The 22,289-nt window shown below is 37.4% G+C and overlaps 1 protein-coding gene across 5 annotated transcripts in view; it reads right to left on the minus strand.

Moving 5' to 3' along the window:
• BEND5 (BEN domain containing 5) overlaps positions 1–22,289 on the minus strand; it is an 853,353-nt gene that overhangs the window by 308,847 nt on the left and 522,217 nt on the right. For 2 of the 5 annotated variants that reach the window (XM_085232380.1, XM_085232379.1), the window contains exons 4-6: positions 16,702–16,850; positions 12,017–12,230; positions 7,962–8,160 (exon numbers count right to left, since the gene is read on the minus strand). The exons of the other annotated variants lie outside the window; for them this stretch is intronic. In XM_085232380.1, the coding sequence (XP_085088506.1) occupies positions 8,000–8,160; positions 12,017–12,230; positions 16,702–16,850 (524 nt within the window). In that variant the 3' untranslated portion in view covers positions 7,962–7,999. Of the gene's footprint in view, positions 1–7,961; positions 8,161–12,016; positions 12,231–16,701; positions 16,851–22,289 lie in introns of those variants that run through there. 5 annotated transcript variants of the gene reach the window in all.

The following is a 22,289-nucleotide window of genomic DNA, read 5'->3' on the forward strand; positions in this document are numbered from 1 at the left end:
CCTAAAGCATGAGATTGTAATTAAACTAAATACAGTATTCAAGAGAATGTCAACAACTCTTCCGTAGGTAGCACTTCCATAAAAATAAAATGAATTTGGGTAGACATCGAGGAAATGTATCACAAAAATGAGCTGCCACTCAAGAAGCACAGGGCAGTGGAAGAATGAAGAAACTCAGTCTATTAAGAAGTGCATGAGGTGAGTCAAAAGTATATTAAGATAAATTTAGAACAAGGAACTGGAAATTAAGCCAGAAAAACATACACAAAAAACAAGGCAGAAGTCGAATAGCAAGGTGGCTACCTGCTGGCTGGAATAAAATACTAGCAGAAAAGATGGATTTAACATTTTGTTGCATCAAGGCTGCTTCTAGCTGAAAGCAGCATGCTGCAGCCCAGCAAATACTTCTCTCTGAAGGAAAAGAGGGAAGTTTTCTGGTGGGGACCACACTGCTCCGTTGAATGACCCACCAAGCAGCCACACCGCAGCCTGCACTGCTTCCACCCAGCACATGGCACAAAACTCAACAGCTAAGATGGACATTCTCAACAACTCTACTTAGATCACAAGATCCTCAAATAGCTCTTGCTTCCTGAGATCAACAGGCAGCTACTTTTTGTACAGTAAATGGAAAAAGGGAGTACCATAAGGCAATTTAATGTCATAAATCAGCATAATCTGTCAAAGTGCAAAACGCTCTCCATTGTTTGTAGTATGAAACTGATAATCTTAGCTGGAGTACTGCAGTTAAGTGGGAAACCTGCAGGCTATCTCTGCCTATGGAAAAGAAGCAGGGAAAACTCTGTTTTAAGGAACAATTTCAGATACTGATGAAAGCTCATATTTACAGGAAATTCCATCTCACAACTTTGAGGCCTCCATATAAGAGTAAAATTTTCTTTGCTACATAGAAGACCTGCTTCAGCACAGCAAGAAGAAAATTTTGCTATCTTTTGTCCCTGAACTGCAAAGTGTGCCTTACAGCATCAGGAAGAGCACCAGATCTCCCAAGAAAAGGCTCTAGCTCTGTGTAACTTATCTCCAAAAACAGCAAGTAGATATTTCACTTCAGAACCCTGCAAGCTATGGATTGGGAGGTGCTTCTGACCCCTTCCTTTTAAGGCAAGGACTTCAGACCATCTCCAGCTTGCAAAAGTAATAGAAGAGGAAAAGAAACACCCAGGAAACAGCCAGAACTGGCGAACATCAGAAAACTATCAATTTATGCAATTACATGATGTAACTCTGCAACGCAACAGAAAGTAATGACAACAGAGTAGCAAAGACCTAGGCTGCAGAAAGCGAGGACTTGCACAAAACCAACAGCTGTGGGAACAGAAACAAAGCAAAGAAGCTGCTTACCTTCAGAAGACCTCAGGTGCACAGAAATGGCCATCAAGAAACCCTTACCTCCACTGCCAACCCTTAAATGAGGTCTGGGATGGGGTGTATCCTGGCTCCACCCCTTCGGTCACTCAGACACATTGCATGCACCTGTGTAGGCCCTGCCTTCTCACCAGGTGCTCAATCACGGCTCCAAGCTGTAACTCAGCATTTCCACTACACCTGGCACAGAGTAATACAGAGTAATGGTATGTTATATCTGTACACATACAGCTACGTAACTGCATAAGACAGAGGTCCTGACTGTAGAAGAAAATGCTGATTACTCTACTTGTTAAAGATTAAATTCCTGGTATGCAAGTGATTGAACTTTTATAATTAATGAAAATTCTCACTGATTGTATCCTTAAATACCAGTCAATCGGCTTGAGATTTTGCTCTTTGGCTGCTGACTTCATCTAAACCACATGTATTAGTTCTCTGTGGGAAGGTGCAAAGCACAACCTGCTGCAAGGTGCCCTGTTCCACCAGCCATGGATCCTGCTAGAGGGAATCCATTTCATTTTAAATTTAGGAAAGCTACAGAGTGGAATTTGTACATAGTTACCAATGCTTTGATAAATAATCTTCCCTATGTACCTGCAGAACAGCCATCCCATCAATTGTCTGACCTTACTCCAGCAAGGAGGGCAACTCCTTGCACTGCGCTCCAAAGCAGAGATGCTACAGCCTTCACCTGCTTAATCCCAAATTCCTACATCTCTGATTGCTTCTTCCTGTCAGAATATACAGTGAAATGGAAACTGGTCCTGGAAGAATGAAAGCATCCTTGTAACTGCAAAGAACCAGCAAGTGCCAAAGCCAAAACACATTGACAAACAATTCAGTAAAAATGCAAAATGCAAAATCCCACTTTCAAAAGTTTTTTTTTTTTTTTTTTTTTTTTCATTTCATAATTAAAGGCACTTTAAAAAAATGGAAATGCAAAGCAGTAAGTTAGAGGCTGATGCTTTGCCCATCCACATGTAATGGATGGCAGGCCTACTTACTTGGAGAATTATTTTTTAAAAGGAACTCCCATAAGCCCTGCAGAGAACTCTATGGAAAGGGAAGAATTTGGCACATGTAGTTCACAGATTCAAAATGTCCAGTGAACTACTTGCAATTACCAGAGGACTGATATCTCAAATTAAACATCAAGAAAGGTATATCCCATTAAACTTCAGTTAATACAAGAAAAATTGAAAACGTGTGAAAATACAATTTATTACTTAACTATGCTGCAATTTAGTAAGATTATTTCTGTAAACATTTGGGAATTATTTTAAGATATATTCAACTATAAAGGAAAGACTATGAAACTCTCTCATGTTATGGTTTTCGTTCCTCTGTGTGTCACATGGCAAGGGCTGGCACCAGTGTGATACGGCCATATCAAGGCATGTTCCCAGTGCAGGTTCATTCTGACTACCAAAGGACATTCACAGCCAATTCTTTTGATAATTAGTCTACCTCAGGAAACTGGGACTTTTGGGATGTTTTCTCCATCTCAAAAGTAAAAAAGCTCTTGATGGCTATAAAGGATATGCAAGCCCCAGCAAGCATAGTTTCTTATGTTTCACAGAACTTTTCACAATTCTTGTGCTATAATGAAAGTATCTTTTAGGTGTTCAGTAAATTTTCTGTGACTCAGAAATTCCAAATCACTAAAGAAAAAAAATTCATATTAAAGTAGGTAAGCCCGATTCATTAAAAATAGGTGTAAATACTAACAAAGAGTTTAGTTCCATTTAGGTTTTATTATCAACTCAAGTTGCTATGCCGCAAAATGGGGAGAAAATTATTCCTTTCACAGAAAGAAGTTCTCTACTTATCAGGCAGCAAAGAAAAAAAATTCCTTTAAGGCTCAGCTTCTTCCTCGCCTCCCAGAGTTGCTTTTACCTCTGCATTGGCCCTGCCATTAATAGAACTTCTGATGTCATAGGTGAGGTATTTTCAACTTTTGGATCAACAACTGATGTCACAATTGCGGGACTGTTATTTCCCTAAAGGACTGAACAAGTGGTATCTGATGCACAGAGAGAAAGTTATTGTTCAAACGCAACAGCGGAAATAATTGCAAAAGTAAAGCAAATGAACAGTCAAGTAAATTAATTCCTTTTTGAATTACTGTTCCTGTTTTCCAAGTCCAAATGATTCTCATTTCCTATTTAGGAAGCCTGAGGGGATGAAAAAATGTCCAAGATGGTGAAATTAAAAATTAGCTACTGAGCATGAAACATGCAATAATTGTACTTCATAGCATTTTTATTGCCCCAGTGTTCTATGAATCACTTCACCATCCCACACTGTTACGATGAAAAAAATGACACCAATAAAGTCAAAGCAATTGATGTTATGACTTCATCAATCCAAGACTAAAGGCATGCACTTAACGACAAATATTTGAAAAAAAGAAAACTACCACCTCATTTTGAAGAAGCAGAAATTTCATCTTTATGTCTTCCTGAAAGTTAGCCTTTCTCATACCAAATGATGGAACACTGGAATATAATCCCCAGCATCACTCCTGTGTCCGTATGACACAACCTTGCCTTCTCTTCAAGAAACCAGCCAAGTTTGGGGCTCTCAAGTGACACGAATGCATATTAGCACACAGCCAGGCTACAGCTAATACAGCTGTCCTAATTCCAAACGCTCTCATTCCTTTGAGGTTTTGCATCAAGATAGTATTATTTTAACAATGAATTGCACTCAGCTTTAGTTTTTTAAAGTCTACAAATTCAGGAAGCGTGAAGCTGAATTATCTCTGCAATTTCACTAAAACCAAATAAAGTTCAATTTATTGCTACTTAAAACTTCCAAGAGAACAATAATCTACACTTAAGACAACAAAGCCGTAGCGCAGCGATCTATCAGATACGACATCAAAGGTACGGCACGCAGAAGTCACCTCCCGCAGGGAGATCGTGCCTGATCTGACAGCCATGCTCAACAGCTACCCACGTGCAATCTCAAATTCCTCCTGCTGATAGCTGATATTCAACAGGACTAAATAAATAAAAACATTAGTCTGGATGTGTTTAAAAAATAATAAAAATCCAAACAATCCGCACATAGCTTCTACCTCTACGAAGCATCACTAAATCCAGACCCTTTGTACAACCAAACAGGATGACTTCTCTCTTCAACAAATACTAGCTTTCTTTTTTATTGAGTGGGTAAGCATCTTGACCAAGGTATTAAAATCTCTATTAGGATTCTTCCCTTTAATACAGTAGCTCATTTCCCTTATAAAATCACTAATGGAAAATCAAGCCCTTTTTGTTAATTCTAGTCTAGCTTCCTTGCAGGAGTGCCAGAGGCTTTTTAATACGGAACAGGTCATGAATATACATATTACAAATTGCAGAAGCACTGTGTGGCAACAAAGCACTCAGATCATTCATAGAACAGTAATACCTTTTTTCTATTTTGATGAAAAAAGAAGTAAGCAGCATGCACTGATCAGGACAGAAGTCACTTCCTCTTAAATCTGTGTTTTCATGATGCTTACAAATCCAGGTTTACAGCATGAAGTAATAGCACAGCACAACCCTGAGAATGATGATCCAAGAGTATTACAGGCTAGGAGAAATCCTCTTTCATGTTATGCCACAATTCAGCCCTGCTTCACATGAAATACAAAGTTAGTAGGCACTGCTGCGGCATAATGTTTCCTAGTAGATTCCTGGCAGATACCCTATGAGCAAAGCAAAATGGAGTACAGGCAGACACAAATTCTCAAAGAATTAATGTACCAATAAGAACACCATTTGTCAGAGAGGCAGAATAAAATAGCGACATTCACAGCTAATTTATCAATCAATATTTCAATTCAGAAAAGCACACCCTCTCAAAATGTCTATTTTTCCTTAGGTAATGGTGAAATAAATGACAACCAAACCCTATTTCCTTACTTGAAGCAGGCACTCCGGTAAAGGCTTCTATGGTTTCTGTATGGGTTCACGGGGAGGGAAAAGACAAGAGTAATGGCCAAACTGAAGTACAAAGATATTATTCATACACACCTGCTAACCATTACAGAGCTCTCCACAAACTGCTTTATAACTACAGTGAGTGAAAAACTGGCTCATGATTAGCAAAAGCTTATTTCCAGAAATACAAACATGATTTAAAACACAACAAATCAGCATATTATTTTCAACACATCCTGTTCCTTTACTTCAACTTCAAGCAGTGCTCACGCTAAATGCCAGTTGCCCAATCCAAAGGAATTAGCCTCCACAACACTTCTTGCTGTGGGGAAGTGAACCTTTTTGTGTTACTCTAACACACTCCAGTTTCTTTCAATTCTTCTAAAAACTGCCTGCTGGACCTATGGTGGAAGAAACTTCAGAAGAAATAAATGGAAGTCTTCCAAGATACCTTTCCCAATAAAGTACGTGGGAATTCTTTTACAGCATTAACATCTGATGGGACAAGTCTGTCAAGAAGAAAGCTGAGAAAGATGACACTGGTTTTAAAGATAGAATCTTTGCATTTTAGGGGCAGCTAGTCTCCTTACTTTAATTAAATTCTAATCTACTTTTACCAGGTTTCAGAAAGTGCTGTCTCAAATAGACTTATCTTCTAAGAAACGTAGCATGATCTCCTCATTAGAGTTGTTACAATGAAAACACATTAGTACTAAAGCCATAAAAGACTGAGGAAATTGTGGACATTTTCCCCCCAAACTAGTGGATTTTCTTAATATCGCTTAAAAAAAAATGGTACAATCACAAGTCTGCTTGAAAAGTGGATGCTTGACGTTTAAGTGTTTCTTCTATTCTGTTCCTTAATTAATAAAAGGATACATGCACTGACATTATAAACACTAATTTGCTATTTAGCATCCCAAATTAGGAAGCATAAACATTTATGCACTTCATTAAACACTACCTAAGAACACTTTGAGATTAACAGGAGACAAGCAAGGCTGGTAAAAGCAATTTCAGGCTAAGCATTAACCACCGTAAAAAGACACTCTTTCTCTTGCCCTCGCTACAAATTCTCCCCAGCTCCATCCTAGTGGTACCAGCCCCTATGAAATGAGATTTGGAAATCGGTGGGATCTGACAGACTTGTTCTGGTTTAAGGGAAGAGGTTGGAATGCAGAGTTATGGACAGAGAAAGTACTCTTTGGGCAGTGCGACATACTCAGATTGGCTTAAATCAATCACAGAATTGCACCTTGGAAAGCAAAAAACAAATACTTATGCCCTAAATTAAGACATTGTTTAAGCACACGTGGCATACAGAAACAGACAAGGTGACATTTCCCCCATCTCACCTCCAGCACACTGCATGCCCCATCCCTTCCCTCTATCCCAGCTCTGGAAGGAATCCTGACATCACCCCTCACACATCATCTGTGCACACAGGACACTGCAACAGGTTCCACGTCACGGTGTGCTGGTGCTAAAGGAGAATGAGAAGAGATGACATGTCTCAAATTGACATCAGGAAGGTTTCCATGGTGGAAAAGAACCAAATGGTGACACTCAGAACAGATAGGCTGAAAGGCAGATAATCATGATTAACTAACATCACAAATACATTTCCTCAAGACAGATTGGTACAGGTCCTAAGTTGCCTTATTCTCAAAAAATGTTTCATCCTTCACGAAACAAGAAGTAAGGCTATTTTCTTCCAGTTACAGACAGCAAGATATAATTCAGACACACAACAAATTATGTCTCATATCTTTGTGTTGCAAAGACTAACTTCAGGGTTAAAAATGTATTTTTATTTCTAATTCAAATTTGTGCTAAAATAGCTGAGGTTAAATTACAGACTCACAGGGAAATGGCAATAGATTTTCTATTATACAGAATCTTGCCATAGTGTAGCCATTTTAAAAATCTTCTGAAAATACAAATGTTGTATCAAGAATAATAACATGGACATACTTGAGAGCTTTGTACCAAAACCAGAAATCTGAAAGGCTCCTTGGTTCCTGAAAAAGAACGGTTTATATATATATGTGTATATATATATATATGAGTATATATTTACATATTTTTAAAAAATAAATTACCATGATTTTACAACTTTGGATTTTTTTTTTTTTAATTACATTGGCAATAGTGCTCTTACTACATGATACGAAGTGAAAAAGATGCACTCTTTCTGTGTTTTTGACCAAAGATTTATAAAAACAAGCGTTTAAAATTTCAGATCAGAAAAACACGCTGTAAAATACAATAAAATCCTTTTCTATAGCAAAGTGAATTTTATGGAGTTCTTCCTTTTGAACAGATTTTTCCTGCAGCCTAGATGCACTAACTCCAGTAAAGCAATATGTGCAAAATGGGTTTGTGTTTGTAGGATTACAGCCTATATACAGAAGTGTGGGTATCCCACTGCAACTCGTTGGAAAACCTCTGAAAATTCACTGCTTCATTGTGAATGGACTTACAATTGATCTGACGTGACTTAAAAACAGATTGCACTATAGTAAGGCTTTCTGACAGAACTGCTCAAAAAAATGAATCCGTTATAGAATGAAAGTAACGTCTCAGGGCAGTTTTTCCCATCAGCAAAAATGCCACACAAGTAATAATAAAAAACAACACTTATGTAAAACACTAAGATTTTATTAAAAATCCAAAATTTATTGCAAATTGAACTTTGCACTTTCCCTCCTTTCTTCATTTTTACATGACTTATTGATATCCATGATTTTTTCACAGATGTACTTGTTGACTTTGGAGAGTCTCTGTGCAATTTCAGTTTCATCCACAGTTTCTTGTGCTATTCTATCATATAAACATTCTGGGGAGAAAAGAAAAAAAAGGAAAGCGTCATTAGTCTATTTTTAGAAGAGAATATAGCCCTGTTTCAGGCTAACTGCTCAAGAGACATCACTACTGAGTATTTGTTGCAAAACAACAGAAGCTCTCATTGATTCACTGGCTATTTTGTTAAAGATTTTTTTCACCAGGATTGAATCTTTGGCATGACAACCTTCTATAGTTACACCATGACAGCATTAAGAGGCTTTCTATACAGAAACAATGCTAACTCCAACCTTCCTTGTCAGTCTTGCCCACCTAACTCTGATATTTTTTCATATCTCCAGAGTAAATTTTGAATCTTCTCCCACATGAATGGTTTCACAACTGTTATTTACAGTTTCCTGTCACTTCTATCACTGCATCTTCAAAACATTCAGTAAATAATAATGGTTAGAAAGAGAAGCAGTAACCAGTAGGATAAGGATAAGGCATCCATTGATTTTTTAATTATTATTATTATTTTCTTTTTAAATCTGTACATCATCCATTAGCATCTGCACCTTTATGTTATGCCCTGTCCTGGGGTATACTTTACTTTTATTAGTAAATTAGCCAGGGAAAGTGCTATCTTCTCACAGGTTGCACAGTGCACTTCGTGTTCTCAACTGTTACACAGAAAGCAAGCAATAGTAATAACTGCAAAGCAATGAAGACAACGAGAGTAGAGACAACCCTGTTCATGGTGTTGGCAACTCAGTACCAGGACTCATCACAAGTTACTGAAACTGACACAACACACCCAACTCCTCAGACACAGGCAAGCTCTTCTTTTTGTTTTCATAACCCGAACAATGTGTTTTGTTGAGTAGGCTACTAGCAATAAACAGCTTTCCAGGCTGATTAAACAATCTCAGCTCTGCTTTGCCTATTCCAGTGGCCATTTACTGCTTTATATACAGAAAGCCATAGAGATTATCACTTAATTAACATGGTTTATAACATTTATAATGCATCACATTAAAAAGTTATGAAAATTAAGTACTATGCATGCTTTGTAGTTCACTTTGAAACCTCTCAGTAGTTTTATAAAAGGCTATTTCATGTTAACAAGGTTTATAGCAGTGCTCATGCATCATACTTTTTATAATTTCTTTGTTACATACCACACAGTAGAAAATTTTTATAAAGAAGCCTGAGATACCAGAGTCATTAAGAGCTAATGCTGTTGCTCAGAAATCCATTTTAAATATACTACTGTGTCCACAGAATGATGAGAGCATCTAAAACAATATGAATTTCAAGTTATAAGATATACACTGAATATAAAATAAAATTAACCAGTGTGAATCCCAATAGCTGAAATGCCAACCATAAGGAAACTATGAATTGAAGTATGATGCCTAGAAAGAGGCATTTCACTGAGAACCCGAAGAAACCCAGCATGTTTATGGGATAAACTTGTATTGCTGCAATCTCATGAATGTGGCCCAAAAGGTTGCAGCAGATACACCTAGTACAGTGAACTTCCAGTATAATACAGGCTACAGCCACAAAAAATAATTACTTGACAGAACTAATATATCAGCATTGGTTCTTTAAGTCAGGATGACCCAGATAATCCATGACTATGGATTATAACAGCTCTTCATCTTCTTTCTCTTCCATTTCTGAGAGGCTGCAGAAACAGTAGTTTAGATGGTGTCTCAGGGGCTCCAAAAATTGATTCATGGGTTCTCCTGCTGCTTTACTTCAGAGAAGTATACACACACTCCTTCTTATTTCTGACTTAAGCAAAGATTCAGGTAGACCTGAACTTGAAGGTCTACTCAAACTGAAGTCTAACAAGGAACTTTACATTTTTCTGTGATGCCTTAACAAAGCCACTACCTTCCTTGCATTCCAGCATTTGTCCAACCGTTACTCTTCCTTTTTTTTCTTCTCTATTTCTCCATTACATAACAATTTCTCATTTGATTATTTCCAGCTTTCCAGGAGTCACTGTTAATTTAACGGGGCAAGATCTTGAATATTAACACAAATGAAAAAGACACAGAAATGTGGAAAACCACATTTATGCACTGCCTGCTGCCACCTGAAAGTATTGGCCATGCAGTCTAAGTGGCTGAAGAGGAAATCGCGCAGTCTCTAGTCCAACAAAAAAAAGAGTTAAAGACAAGGTGAAGGAAACACTGAAAAGAGAAACATGGAAAATCAATGAGTAAACAGCAGAATTCAAGTGATGGTGGAGGCAGGAAGCCAAAGTTTGACAAAAAACACAGAAAACTGAGGAGATGGGGAAGAGCTGAATTGCTGGGGAGCATGAAGTTAAGGAAGAGCACTAAAGGAAGAGCTCAATCTGCCTCTCACCATTTATCTGTTGGAGTGCACTTCCAAAATCACTCATCAAAACCAGTTAGAAAAAAGACATCCTTTAAATAGTGTAAGACACACAGACTGGCCCTGACTGAAGTAGAAGAGCAAATTCTCACATAAGTAACCTTGCCAGCAGCAATGAGAAGCAACAGCCTCCAGCTGAGAAACTAGAAAGCTCACTGCAATGAACAATAATCCCTTTTTATTGCAGGTTTGTCAGTCCACATCTGTAAACTGGGCAACTAATTCTTTTTTCTACTAGGAGCAGACAAGACACAGAGTGGACTCCTTACACAGCCAGTCACTACTGTATGTTAGCATTGTACCAAAAGGTCCTGGTCAGAAGTGGAAAATCAGTATGGAACAGCTTGCATTTCTATATTTATTCTCGAGATAAGTTTATGAAAAAAAAACCAAAAACATGTCTTTTACTCATTTCTTATGGAGTAAGAAAGACAACAGCAGGAATACCAGCTTCCAACTTTTCCCCACAACACAAAGACACAGACACGCACACACTCAAAGAGGAATAGTATTTCTTAGTTCCAAAAAGTGGTACTTGCAAGGCACATTACAACTGCTCATGAGACAGTTCACAGTTAAGAGCACACAGTGGCTAAGAACAGGAAACACAGAATAACGAAGCTCAATCAAAGTGCAGAAGAAACTTTAATAGGGAGATTTCTTTCAGCTCTACTGCAATTTAGTCTGGACACAAAACCAAAAATCCAATTTTGCTAGGTATTCCACGAGGAACTGCCTCAGTTCTAACTTAAAAAGAAGGCTGAAATACCAAGACAGACAGAAATGAATGCGAAACACAAGCATGATGATACAAAGGGACTGAAATTCACTATTCATTTTAAATAAAGGAGAAGGCCTGCTCTATCTCTCAGTACTAAATACATAGTTCTGGCTTGCAGTTACTGAAAGTGTCGCTGCAATTTTTTCCTGCCAATGATTTACACTTCCTGTTCAAATTCCAATTCAATTGCAACATTTAATTTTTACTATTTACATTTTCTCCATTTAAAAGAGTAAAACTATTATTTCTCAGCTTTGAAGGCATGCATATTTTTACAGACACAGCTGTAACTGTTTCTGTGCCTCATGTCAGAGTTGGTTACATTCTGGATGGAAGAATGTGGTAAAGCTACTCTCAGGCTTGTTAAAAGCAATAGGTGCATTTAGAAAGACTGTTATGTTACAAACAAATTCCAGAATCATGTGGTATTCTCCAAGCTCAGAGTCCTGTCCTGGAAGTGGTTCAGAATGATGATGATCTTCTAGAACCTTACTGAAGTCAACATACAACTCTTCGACTGTGAAGGACTGTGCTGTGCACAGCTATTGCAATGTGTCTGATTTTTCCTGGATATGTATGCATTGACAATGCAATAGCAATTTTAATTACAGTTTTTAATCAGTTAATTTTACATGAGCTGAGAAGAAGCATCTTTCAACTCAGTGATTAATGGTTAAACTTCAAAGCAGGAAGCAAAAGTTTTCAAATAACCTACCTCTGACAATGCTTAATTTGTGAGGTGAGAGAGGTGGCTTGGGAACGGCATCTTTCTTTTTTTTGGTTGCAACTCCTGTGACACTTCTGTTCTTGAGAACATCTGTTCCCCAAATCATAACCGCTAGATTTTTTGTATACTTTGAATCTCCTTGTGTTACTTGCAGCTGGTGCCATTTCTCCTCATCTACCCAAATTCCACTGCCAAGATGGACCTAGAAGGTAGTAATAATAACAGCTTATCTACGGTACGTAGCACACAACAGTCTCCAAGTGCTGTTTGAACATTAATATTAGGTACTATAATAACAGTAATTAGGGTTGAAAAAAATCCATTTTGCCTAACACTGAAACTTTTCCAGCTTTGTGGGTCAGAGAGTCTCTCTTCTTTTCTTTTCCTCAATTCTTCTTACTCTACCTTTTTAATTTGATTTCTGCCCACCCATAGCCTACCTCCCAAGACTATGGTTAGGAATAGAGATAGAAGAAGGAAACAGGAAATATATCCAGTATTATTATAAAGGTATGCACAGCATATAAACCAAGCACCGGCCTAATTTAGGAGCAAAATAAAACATTTTCTTTAACATGAAAACTTCCCTTTCCCTTTGGCTGAAAAAGACCTGGAGCAGTAGAGAAGGGAGGTAGCAGAGAAGGGAAGCCTAAGCCATATCCTGCTCCTGCATGCAGGACTGAGCCTGATTGTTTAAAGTAACTTGATGAGCAAAAGCAATTTTGAGAGTTCCAATTTCAGCATAAGCCAAGAGACTTCGTAAGTGTTGTAGAAATCAAACTCTATAATAAAGTCTACTTAGCCTGAACAGTCTATCCAGGTAAATACTGCTTTGTGGTAAGGCAATGACCCACTGCTGCAACATCATAAACTTTCCATTACCCAGATACAGAGAGCAGAGATATTGCATTAGAGTAGTAAAAATGGATAATAATACAGGTACTGAGAAATGCAGCATAAAGCCACTATAGTCTCCAACACAAATTTGCTTGAGTATAGTTGTGCTTTGTAGTCTTCAGTGCTGAATATGCTGGGCTGACTCCCACAGGGCTACCCAGCATCCCTTCCTAAATGTTCTCAGTGCTTCAGACTTAAGACAAATGCAGGACAAGAACTTGAGCACCGTCCTTAGGCTGGTACTGTGCACATTTGAGCTGATAAGCCTCCTGATAACCAGGCTCTGTCAAGCAACAGCAAGGAAAATGACTCCACCATAATCAGCAGGGATCTGACACGAGTGCAACTAGTAAATCCAACTGGATCCAAATGCTGGCCCTGTGCAGCAGAACCATAGTTAATATTTGTCCTGCATCTGTCTATGCTCCTGATCCCTGGAATACAGTGCAGACACCTGCAAAGCCTCAGCACGCAGAAAACCTTGTTCGCATGCTGATTAACTTCACCCTGCTGGGCCCACACTTGTTCGGTACCCATGACAAGGCAGTGCATGACCGAGCTATTCCAATCACTGATAGAACTCACTGCACTGGAAAACAAGATGATAAAACTTGCTTTCAGAGAATTCTGTAAAAGTGGAAAATACCAAAAATATGTATCGACCGGACTGTTACATCCAAAATTCAGGTTTCATAAAATCTGATTAAATGGAGGTTCTTTCTGTAACAGGAAAACTTTAATAAAGCTTACTGCCTCCTCATCATTAAAAAAAAAAAAAATCCTGTAAACATAACTCTCTCCTTTATTAGGAGAACTTGTTGGGCTTAGCTGTTTTCTTCTTAGTTTTTCAGATTTTTACTTCTTTCATATGGTGTTACATAAACTGTGTCTGTTACCCATATGGATCTGAAGAATATCACATAAGTCCCATTAAATTCACTGAACATTGGACAAAGCTACTGTAAAATTTTATATAGCTATAATTTTACAGCCCATATTCGAGCAAATTCAAGCAAACTTCCATTTTCCTTTAAACGGAAGCCTGCCTTAATTATTATTGTGGGCTATAGCCTGAAGAAATATTTTATTATTACAGCATCTTTCAAGAGTAAGTAGTTGTATAAAAACTTAAACAGGAAAATAAGAATGGTTTGGCTACCAGCTACTTTGTTAAAAAAAAAAAAAAGTATAAAATCATAAAGCAAGCTGCATCTACTGCAGGAATTACTATACTAAGAGGATTCTAAGAAGCTTTTCTTAAGTCCACATTTAATTTACATTTCATAATAGACAGAAATGGAACTAGTAATAAGCACAACATGAACACCCTTTCTTTCTTTCATTCCCTGTTGTTGAGATTCTTCATAATTCTTTGAGATAATTCAAAGTTTCGTTGTGCTCTGTATATATTTTGTGAGACGCCTTCATTCAGAGTGAGTAGCCTGTGCACGGAAAAGTCACTTTACAGGTATAAATTGGCTATTTCTGTTTTAATCTGGAAAAGTTACCAGTAAAAATGAACACAACAGCTACTTATAACTGAGACATGGAATGTCGTGATGTGAGATTTTGGATTGTTATATTAACTCAGTTCTAGAGACTGCCCCCTATTTGATCAAAAATCTGATTCCTTCCTGCTATAAACTTTTAGTCTTTCAAATGTTCATTAATTTTAAGATATTTAAAATAAAACATAAAGTTACAGCAAATATTTTTGATATTTATGGTTCTGACAGATCACTTCTTCTTTGAACGTCCTTCATTTATTAAAAAATAATGATTCCTGATATGAAACCCCTATGGTAACAGGAACGACGTGACAGACAGCCACAGCCACAGAAATCTTATGTCTTTCTTTTTCTATTTCTAGCAGTGTCACAGTAAGAAATTTAATCTGTCTATGTCTCAGTTTACCTCTCTGTAGAACAGGCTTGGTACTGTTTCCTATTACTCCCAAAGTTATGGGAAGCTTACTGTATCAATTCAGAATTCATTACCTTCTTGCTGGAAGAGGTGCCCCATGGGCCAGTCCCTTGGTTTGATGAAATCAATGGGAACTTTGCCCCTGACTTCAGCAACAGCAGGATCAACCTTTAAGCCCAGTGCAACACGAGCAGCAGCAAATTCAAAGCAATGCTCACCATCGTAACTGTGCTAACAAGTGCAATACATTTAAAATGTATCTCAGAAGATGGACTTCCCCCCCTCCACTCCCTCCAATGAATGCCATAGGCTCTTGTTCAGTAACTCTGCTGTCCCTCTGGAGGAGAGAGATTTATCTGCATGGAAAGAATCCTGCTAAGATCAAACACAATGCCACAAAGGGGTAAGATTTCTAAAAAAGTATTTCCACTACTCTAGAAATGTACATCAATATAGAAATACTGGAAAGAAAAAAAAAAAAAGACAGGAATCAGGAAAATGGGGAAAAAAAAAAGCTATCCAACACTAAATAAATTACTATTTTATATTTCTGGCATCTGATCTGGCTGAAGCACCCCCAAAAATAAGAAAAAATTAAAAATACCCCAAAAATACAAAAAATAAAGTAAGAGATCTGTAAAGACAGAAAACTTGCAAGTGCCAAGAGGCTGGCAGATGAAATAAAGGTGCAGAAAAAGTTGCATACAAATACTAAAGGACATACCCTAGCTTACAAACCTTACAGAGAGGAAAAAGTAAACTAAACTGTCACACTAATATGTTGTAAGTTTTCATTGCCAATAATATGCAAATACAAAAAAAAAAAAAAAAGCAAATGACACATGTTAAATACGTGTATTAGGCAAGAAAAGCTACCTGAAGAAAATAACTGTCAAACTGCCAAAATTACACCATTTTTCATATACGTTTTGTCCTCAACAATTATGTTCAATAACCTTTAAGAAAGACAGGCACTTTTGCAGTCAATCTTATAACACAGAAATTGTAGCATGTGATGTTATTCCATTACTAAATTCTACTCCATGTGAAGGCTGAAATGGACACTTCCTCCTAAAGGGTTCTCAGATTGTGGAACTGAATGCCTACATATCCTAAGAGAATGGATCTGCACAGGCAATGCTTAAGGACATATGGTTTTGTAAAAGAAATATCACGTTAATTTAATCATAATGGCAACAGCTATAAAAGCAGGCCTCTGTGGATAAGCAGACAATGGATTAAACATGCTGGAGTCTGAAAAACTATCAGTGAGGTGCTGGCATACTGCAGCTAGACTGCATTTCACCAACTTCATAAAAACATCTGGAAAGCAGAACTACTTCAGCTCATCTCAAAGGCAACGCTCCTACCATATTCTGTGGAGCCCATTTTCATTCCAGGGTTCATAATTATCTGCTGGACTCCAACCAAAGCATGAAGGTTTCTCTGCAATATGAGTATAGCACACTAAAAACATTGAAGACCTTCTAAGAAAAAAGGTATTTTTGTTAAACAGACTAACGTAACTTTACAATGTGCGTCACTGACTGCTGTATACTCAGTGGATTTATTTATGTCATTAACTGAATACTCTGTGCATGCACATTAATTTTATTCCTTGTCTTATACAGCATTCTATGCTTTCAACACTGAGCATAATTTTCAGTGCTGTTCACATTTGCATAATTCCATCATTTTCCTCAGCATTAACAGCACACCTTCGCAAAAACAAGGGAAGTTTGTATAAGCTGGTATCATGCACAATCCCCAGGGTTATGAAAACTCCACAAGAAAAAAACACCTGAAGGACATTTACAAACTACTCATGCCACATTTAATTTAATTTAAAATACCTTTCCATTCTCGAGAATATACTTGTCCATTACTGGAACAGGGGCAGGAAAATACGTTGATGTATTTGCTTCCTCACTGAAGGTCTTCTGTACCTCAGGTTCAGGCTCAATTGTTTCTGGTTTTACTTTTTCAAGCTCAATGGCAGGTCCTAGACAGTTAAGAAAAGAGAGCTGTCTGCTATCCCAGAGAACATGGCATCAATCACTTCATCACCCATGGTTAGCGTAAAATATCACAGTGGTCAAGTTCACAGTAAAGTTAGAAAGAGCCCAAACCAAAATCCTGTGAACATCACTAAGCAAGAGCAGGATAAGTAACTCTGTCTTATAAAGATTAAAATATTCAATTTAAATTTAAGTGTTAAATTTTATTCTTAACACATAAGAACTTTTACAGATGTGGCTAAAATTGTTTCAGTGCACATTACGGGTATTTTGCTGCAGTGGTAGTGAATTTATAAATCAAAAGACACAATAGTAATTCACTAAATAAGAATTACTATATAGTTATGTAGAAGCCTCCATAATTTACTGAGATAATTATACCTAACGTTATATGGATAATTTATATTTAATAGAAATTTGAAAACTCTTTAGATATTTTTGAGCATCTACAAAAATGTCACGAAGGAAAAAGGCTTAGGCTACTTATGCTGAAGTATCATGCAAAGAAAGATTATTCAAAGTTAAAAACAAAATAAAACCATAAATTAGAATTTTGATTCTCCAATCCATCCAAATCCATCCACCACTCCAATTTTTATTTTTAAACTAATCAACAAAAATTAAGCACAAATTAAGTAATAGAATAATGTTAATCATTTGTTTTGAGGTTTCAAAGGAGGATAATTATATTGTCAGTCATCATCTTTTCTTTTCCAGGTCAAATTGATCAAGAGCTCCTAAAAAGGCAGAAGAATAAAAAGAATGTGTGAACTGGATTTTATTATCCCATTCATGGCAGCAGTTAAACCAGAGGTCTAAGAACAGGCTATGGTCTGAAGCCTGTCCAGGTTTCTTGATGCCTCTTAAGCTCACGAGAAGCTCCAGCAGCCACAGAGGTCCCATGCAGAGAGAGTGGTTTGTTAACAGCACAGCTGCCAGCTCAGAGCCCCGACTACAGCCATCACCCCCTTCAAGAACTACAAGGATCAACTCACCTACTTGTAAGAGCTACAGCGTATCAGATATTGCACAGATTCAATAAATGACAATTCAGTAAGCGTATCACCATTATGGACCAGCATCCTTCAGGGCTCGTACACAGACAAAAGTCTGAACTGATCTATGGCTGCAAGTCAGCTCAGAACAAGAGCTTTTGGGTCACTCTCCTTAAACAACTCCTGTACTGGATCAACCAACGTATTAATTTCTCCCACTTTGTGCAGTTTCATTTATAGATTATCGCATGGTCATATCAGCATTTCCCCAACTGCCAGTATTTGACCTTTATCCTATAGCTTATTCTGTACCTACATAGCTAGCTAGCTGTTCTCAGATGACTGCCAGTCAATGCTCAGCAACAAGAAGTCATCCAAAAACAAGAAGCTGACTTGCACAACTACACAGCAGTGCCACCAATAGTGTCTTAAGAGCCATACGATATGCAAGCATGGCACAAAGAGAGAAATCACAAGAACATAACATTTGCATTACAATTTCACAGTCATTTTCATAAGCACTTGAACTATCATGCATATACCATGGTGAGACTGAAACAAACTGACGTTTCAACACTTGAAAGTGTTAAAATGAGTCAAATTGGGGAAAAATCTTGATTGATTGAACCATCCGGAGTCTTTGCACAGATCTTCGTGCTGGCAGATGCAGGGATGTAATTGCCACGTGAATTTAAGATGGAGAAGTGAACTTTTGGCTTTTTAAGAAAACACTGTTCAACAAAGTGCTATTTTGAGCTTTCTTCAAATGTATTATTCTTATACTTCGAAAACTGCTTCGAGGAAGATACCTAAGTATAATCACTTTCTTCCTAGAAGGAAACATTTATCTCATCTAAACACTTTTAGTAGTTGCTACTTAGAAGTCTTTTACTGCACGTTTATAGTAATATATTGACACAGCTGGGTTCTGGTTTCCAGAATCCCCCAAGAAAAATAGCTGACTGAAGTCCCCAGTAACCATAGCTCTAACAGGTCAGAAAGATCTCTAATTCAATTCATGCTTTGCTGCTGAAATCACCTACAAAAAGCCTTGAAAATGTCTCCTTTTATACTCCACTGATTCTTCTTCCCAAACAGAAATCTGTCTCTAAGTAGGTAGTCTTCCCAGTTTCTTTCAGTAAGTACTAAAGAGTGCATTTTCAGCCCACACGTTATGAGTTAGACATGCAACTTGCATTGTTACCTTCATACCAGTGGGTGTTGTATGCCTAATTTATCATGCACCATACTTTAAAAGTTCTATCTCTGTAGCTCTTGTGCTCTGCATCTTATTCTAAAAAGAGCAATGGACAGGGATACGTAGGTATGAAAAAATGTTGCCATCTAGAAGATTAATAACAGTACTTATTACGTATGGATCATGAAAAAATAAAGACAATTATTCAAGACACAACAAGAAACAAATGCTTTCTTGAAAAAGTCTTCTTTCTGATTGTAAAGTTTCCTTACTATCTGAGAGGCTCTCAACTTCAAATGCACTATGAAGAGGCAGAACTCTCCTTAAACACCTCCTGAGCTAACATGGTCTACCAGAATTTGAGTGAAAACAGCAGGAGTCTGAGAAATGATCATGCTTTACATATTCTATTTCCTGTACGCCTACTTGCTAGAAATGTTGGATTTTTTTCATCAAAAAGCCAAATAGATAAAGAGAAGCTGAACAGTAGTAATTCCTTAAGCGTATGGTAAGACGCACAAATACCTGGTCATTCTGTCTATCCTGTTGTCAGTCCCATGACCCTGTAAACTGCATCACCACAAAGACCACAATTAAAATAAGCTCTTTGTGAACAAGTTGAGGTGGATACACTCTTAGGCATCAGAGAAGCATTAACTCCTAGCAGTGCAACACGCATGTCTGAAAGAGATCTACACCCAAACAGCATCCCTGATACAACTTCATTACTTCTGGTCATATACAATCACAGCAAACTATCCATATCTTAATTTGTAGACCCTTAATTTTAGAAGAAGTTCCTGAACTTCTCATCTTTTTTATCTATTTAAAGTTAGGCAAATAGGGAAAAGCCATTGATTTTCAAAGTCACCTCATTCTCTCTTAATAAAACCAGGGCAAATTAGTGTATTTTTAGATGCAACAGAGCAAAGACAAGCTACAAGGCTTCCTGCCATCACAATAGGCAAGTGCAGAGAGGCTCTGGCCACGTACATACTTCAGGGAACATGAGCAAGGGATACTGTGACTGCTTCCACTATCATCATCCCATCCCCACGCTGCCTTGAGCCCTAGAACTGTGGTTGAATTCTTGTATCTTCCAGGAAGTGATCCATACTGAAATGATGGAAAACTTTCTATTATTACCCATGGATTAGTAGTGATTTCACTACCGCTGTTGGCCACAACTGCCCTCAGGTTCTGCTGTCCCCATGTGAAACACTGAGAATCTTGCTCCTCCCACAGCAGCAGCTCAGGATTTAGTAGCAGAGACGAAGGCCTATGTCTGGAGCAGAATATGCTGACTTCTTGATTCTCACTGAAATCAGCATATTGATAGGAAAGTAAGAGACTGAATACTTGACTGAATGTTAACTCAAGAGGGTGTTCTATATTTGATCTGCAAGTTTAAAATGGCAACAAGGACGTGTTTCCCACAGCTGCAATTCATCAACACAAAACAGCTGTCACCCCATGCAAGCAAATCAGAAGTCTCTATGGTGAAAGAGAAATGCAATTAGTTTGCATTAAGTTCAGCCTGCTAGAGGTAAAGCTTAACTTAAATGACATGTCATTTGAAACTCTGAGTTTAGAAGAGCACCACAACAACCAAAGATAGATTTAGGATGTAACCTATTTTCTGAACCATTTTCAGAGATTCTTCACATACTCAAACATACTCCATTTACAAGACTGGAAAAGTAAAGAAATACATACGTAAAGATTTTTTTTTTCCCTGATTAAAAAGAGCACTTTTTCATAGTGTCATCAGACTCTCTAATTTATAAGTCGCTGAAGATATCTCTCTTTCTAATCTTTCTAGAACTTGTTTTTTTTCCTCTGTGAGAGAGGCTACAATGAAAGGCAACAGTTAGCAGCAGTTAGTATACAAGTACACACAACACACACAAAACACACATGACACACACACACAATACAGCCCATTGGGCCAAATTCTACCTTCGTCATCCATGAAAAGTTCCAAAGGGATCCAGGAGAGAACCCACCTCCAGAATGTTTTAATGTTACAACTAATTATTATAAAGGATTTCTGGAAGTTATTCATGATTAGTATTTGTCCAGGCATACAATTAACTTGTTCTCAACGTATTTAAGATGTATTTTCTATTATGTAGCAGAGGGCATACTGATAACAAACAGGTCCAATAGAGGGTCCAATAGAGTGAAGATTCCAGTTTTTTTTCCAGCCTTTTTTCAAAAGTTTTTCTATTTTTTTTTTTTTTAATTTTTTTTTTTTTTTTCTTTTTCTTCTAAGCTTTCTTAACGTGGCTCAAGTGAAAAAAAGCAGCACTCTTTCTTAGAGTGAAAGAAACGAGACAGAATTCAGAAGCCGTCTCCATTCCATTGCTGGTCTCACCACTCAAACTGTTGTCAAGTCTACCAACTAAATTGGTATTTTATGCTGTTTAGCCCCATTGCCTACAAACATCTGGTTGATGTTCCATTCACATAAATTCCAGCTAACTATTTGCAGATGAAGAAACATCTCTCCATCCAAGGAAAATTTTTAGAAAGCTCAGTAGAATCTACTGCCAACCACACTGTGTTTTTTCAGACTGCGGAAATCTTGCCTGTTTTATTTTAAAAGTTAACTATAATGTTTATAATAAGTAATGGCATTTTAATTATGCAGAGCATAACAACAATGAGCGTTCACACGCAAACACCCAGTTTAACTCTTTAGCCTTGAGAACCAGGGTCCAAATTCTGCCAGCACACCTTACCCACATGCTACAGCACAGGCACATGCTCTATCAGGTTCAGGTTTGTACGTGAATGGAACTCAGATCTCCATGCAAACTGCATGCATTCATTCAAGTAGAAGAGCCAATGTTCAACTAACATGCAAAAATTAATTTTCCAGATACACAAAGGCAGACATAAGACACAGCATGCTAAGTTTGGATGCGTAAATTTTAACCAAGTTTCAGTCACCGAGCAAATCTTCAACACAACAGTTCCACATTCTATTAGCAAATAAACATAATTCAGTAAAATATTTGAAGGTATTTCGAGGGTATCATCTTCAATGAAAAGGATGAACTTTTTATTTTGTCTTTTTTTCCCATTTATTCCAACATAATGATTAAATAACTGTTATAAACCAAAACAATTTAGCAATTACTCAAGATATTTAAAATTTAAATCCAAATTACACAAACCTGTATTTTGTAACAAGTGCTGATAACGGGACACTAATATAGAAAGTT

This window comes from Meleagris gallopavo, chromosome 10, assembly GCF_905368555.1.
Source record: "Meleagris gallopavo chromosome 10, MGAL_WU_HG_1.1, whole genome shotgun sequence".
Taxonomy (NCBI): Eukaryota; Metazoa; Chordata; class Aves; order Galliformes; family Phasianidae; genus Meleagris; species Meleagris gallopavo.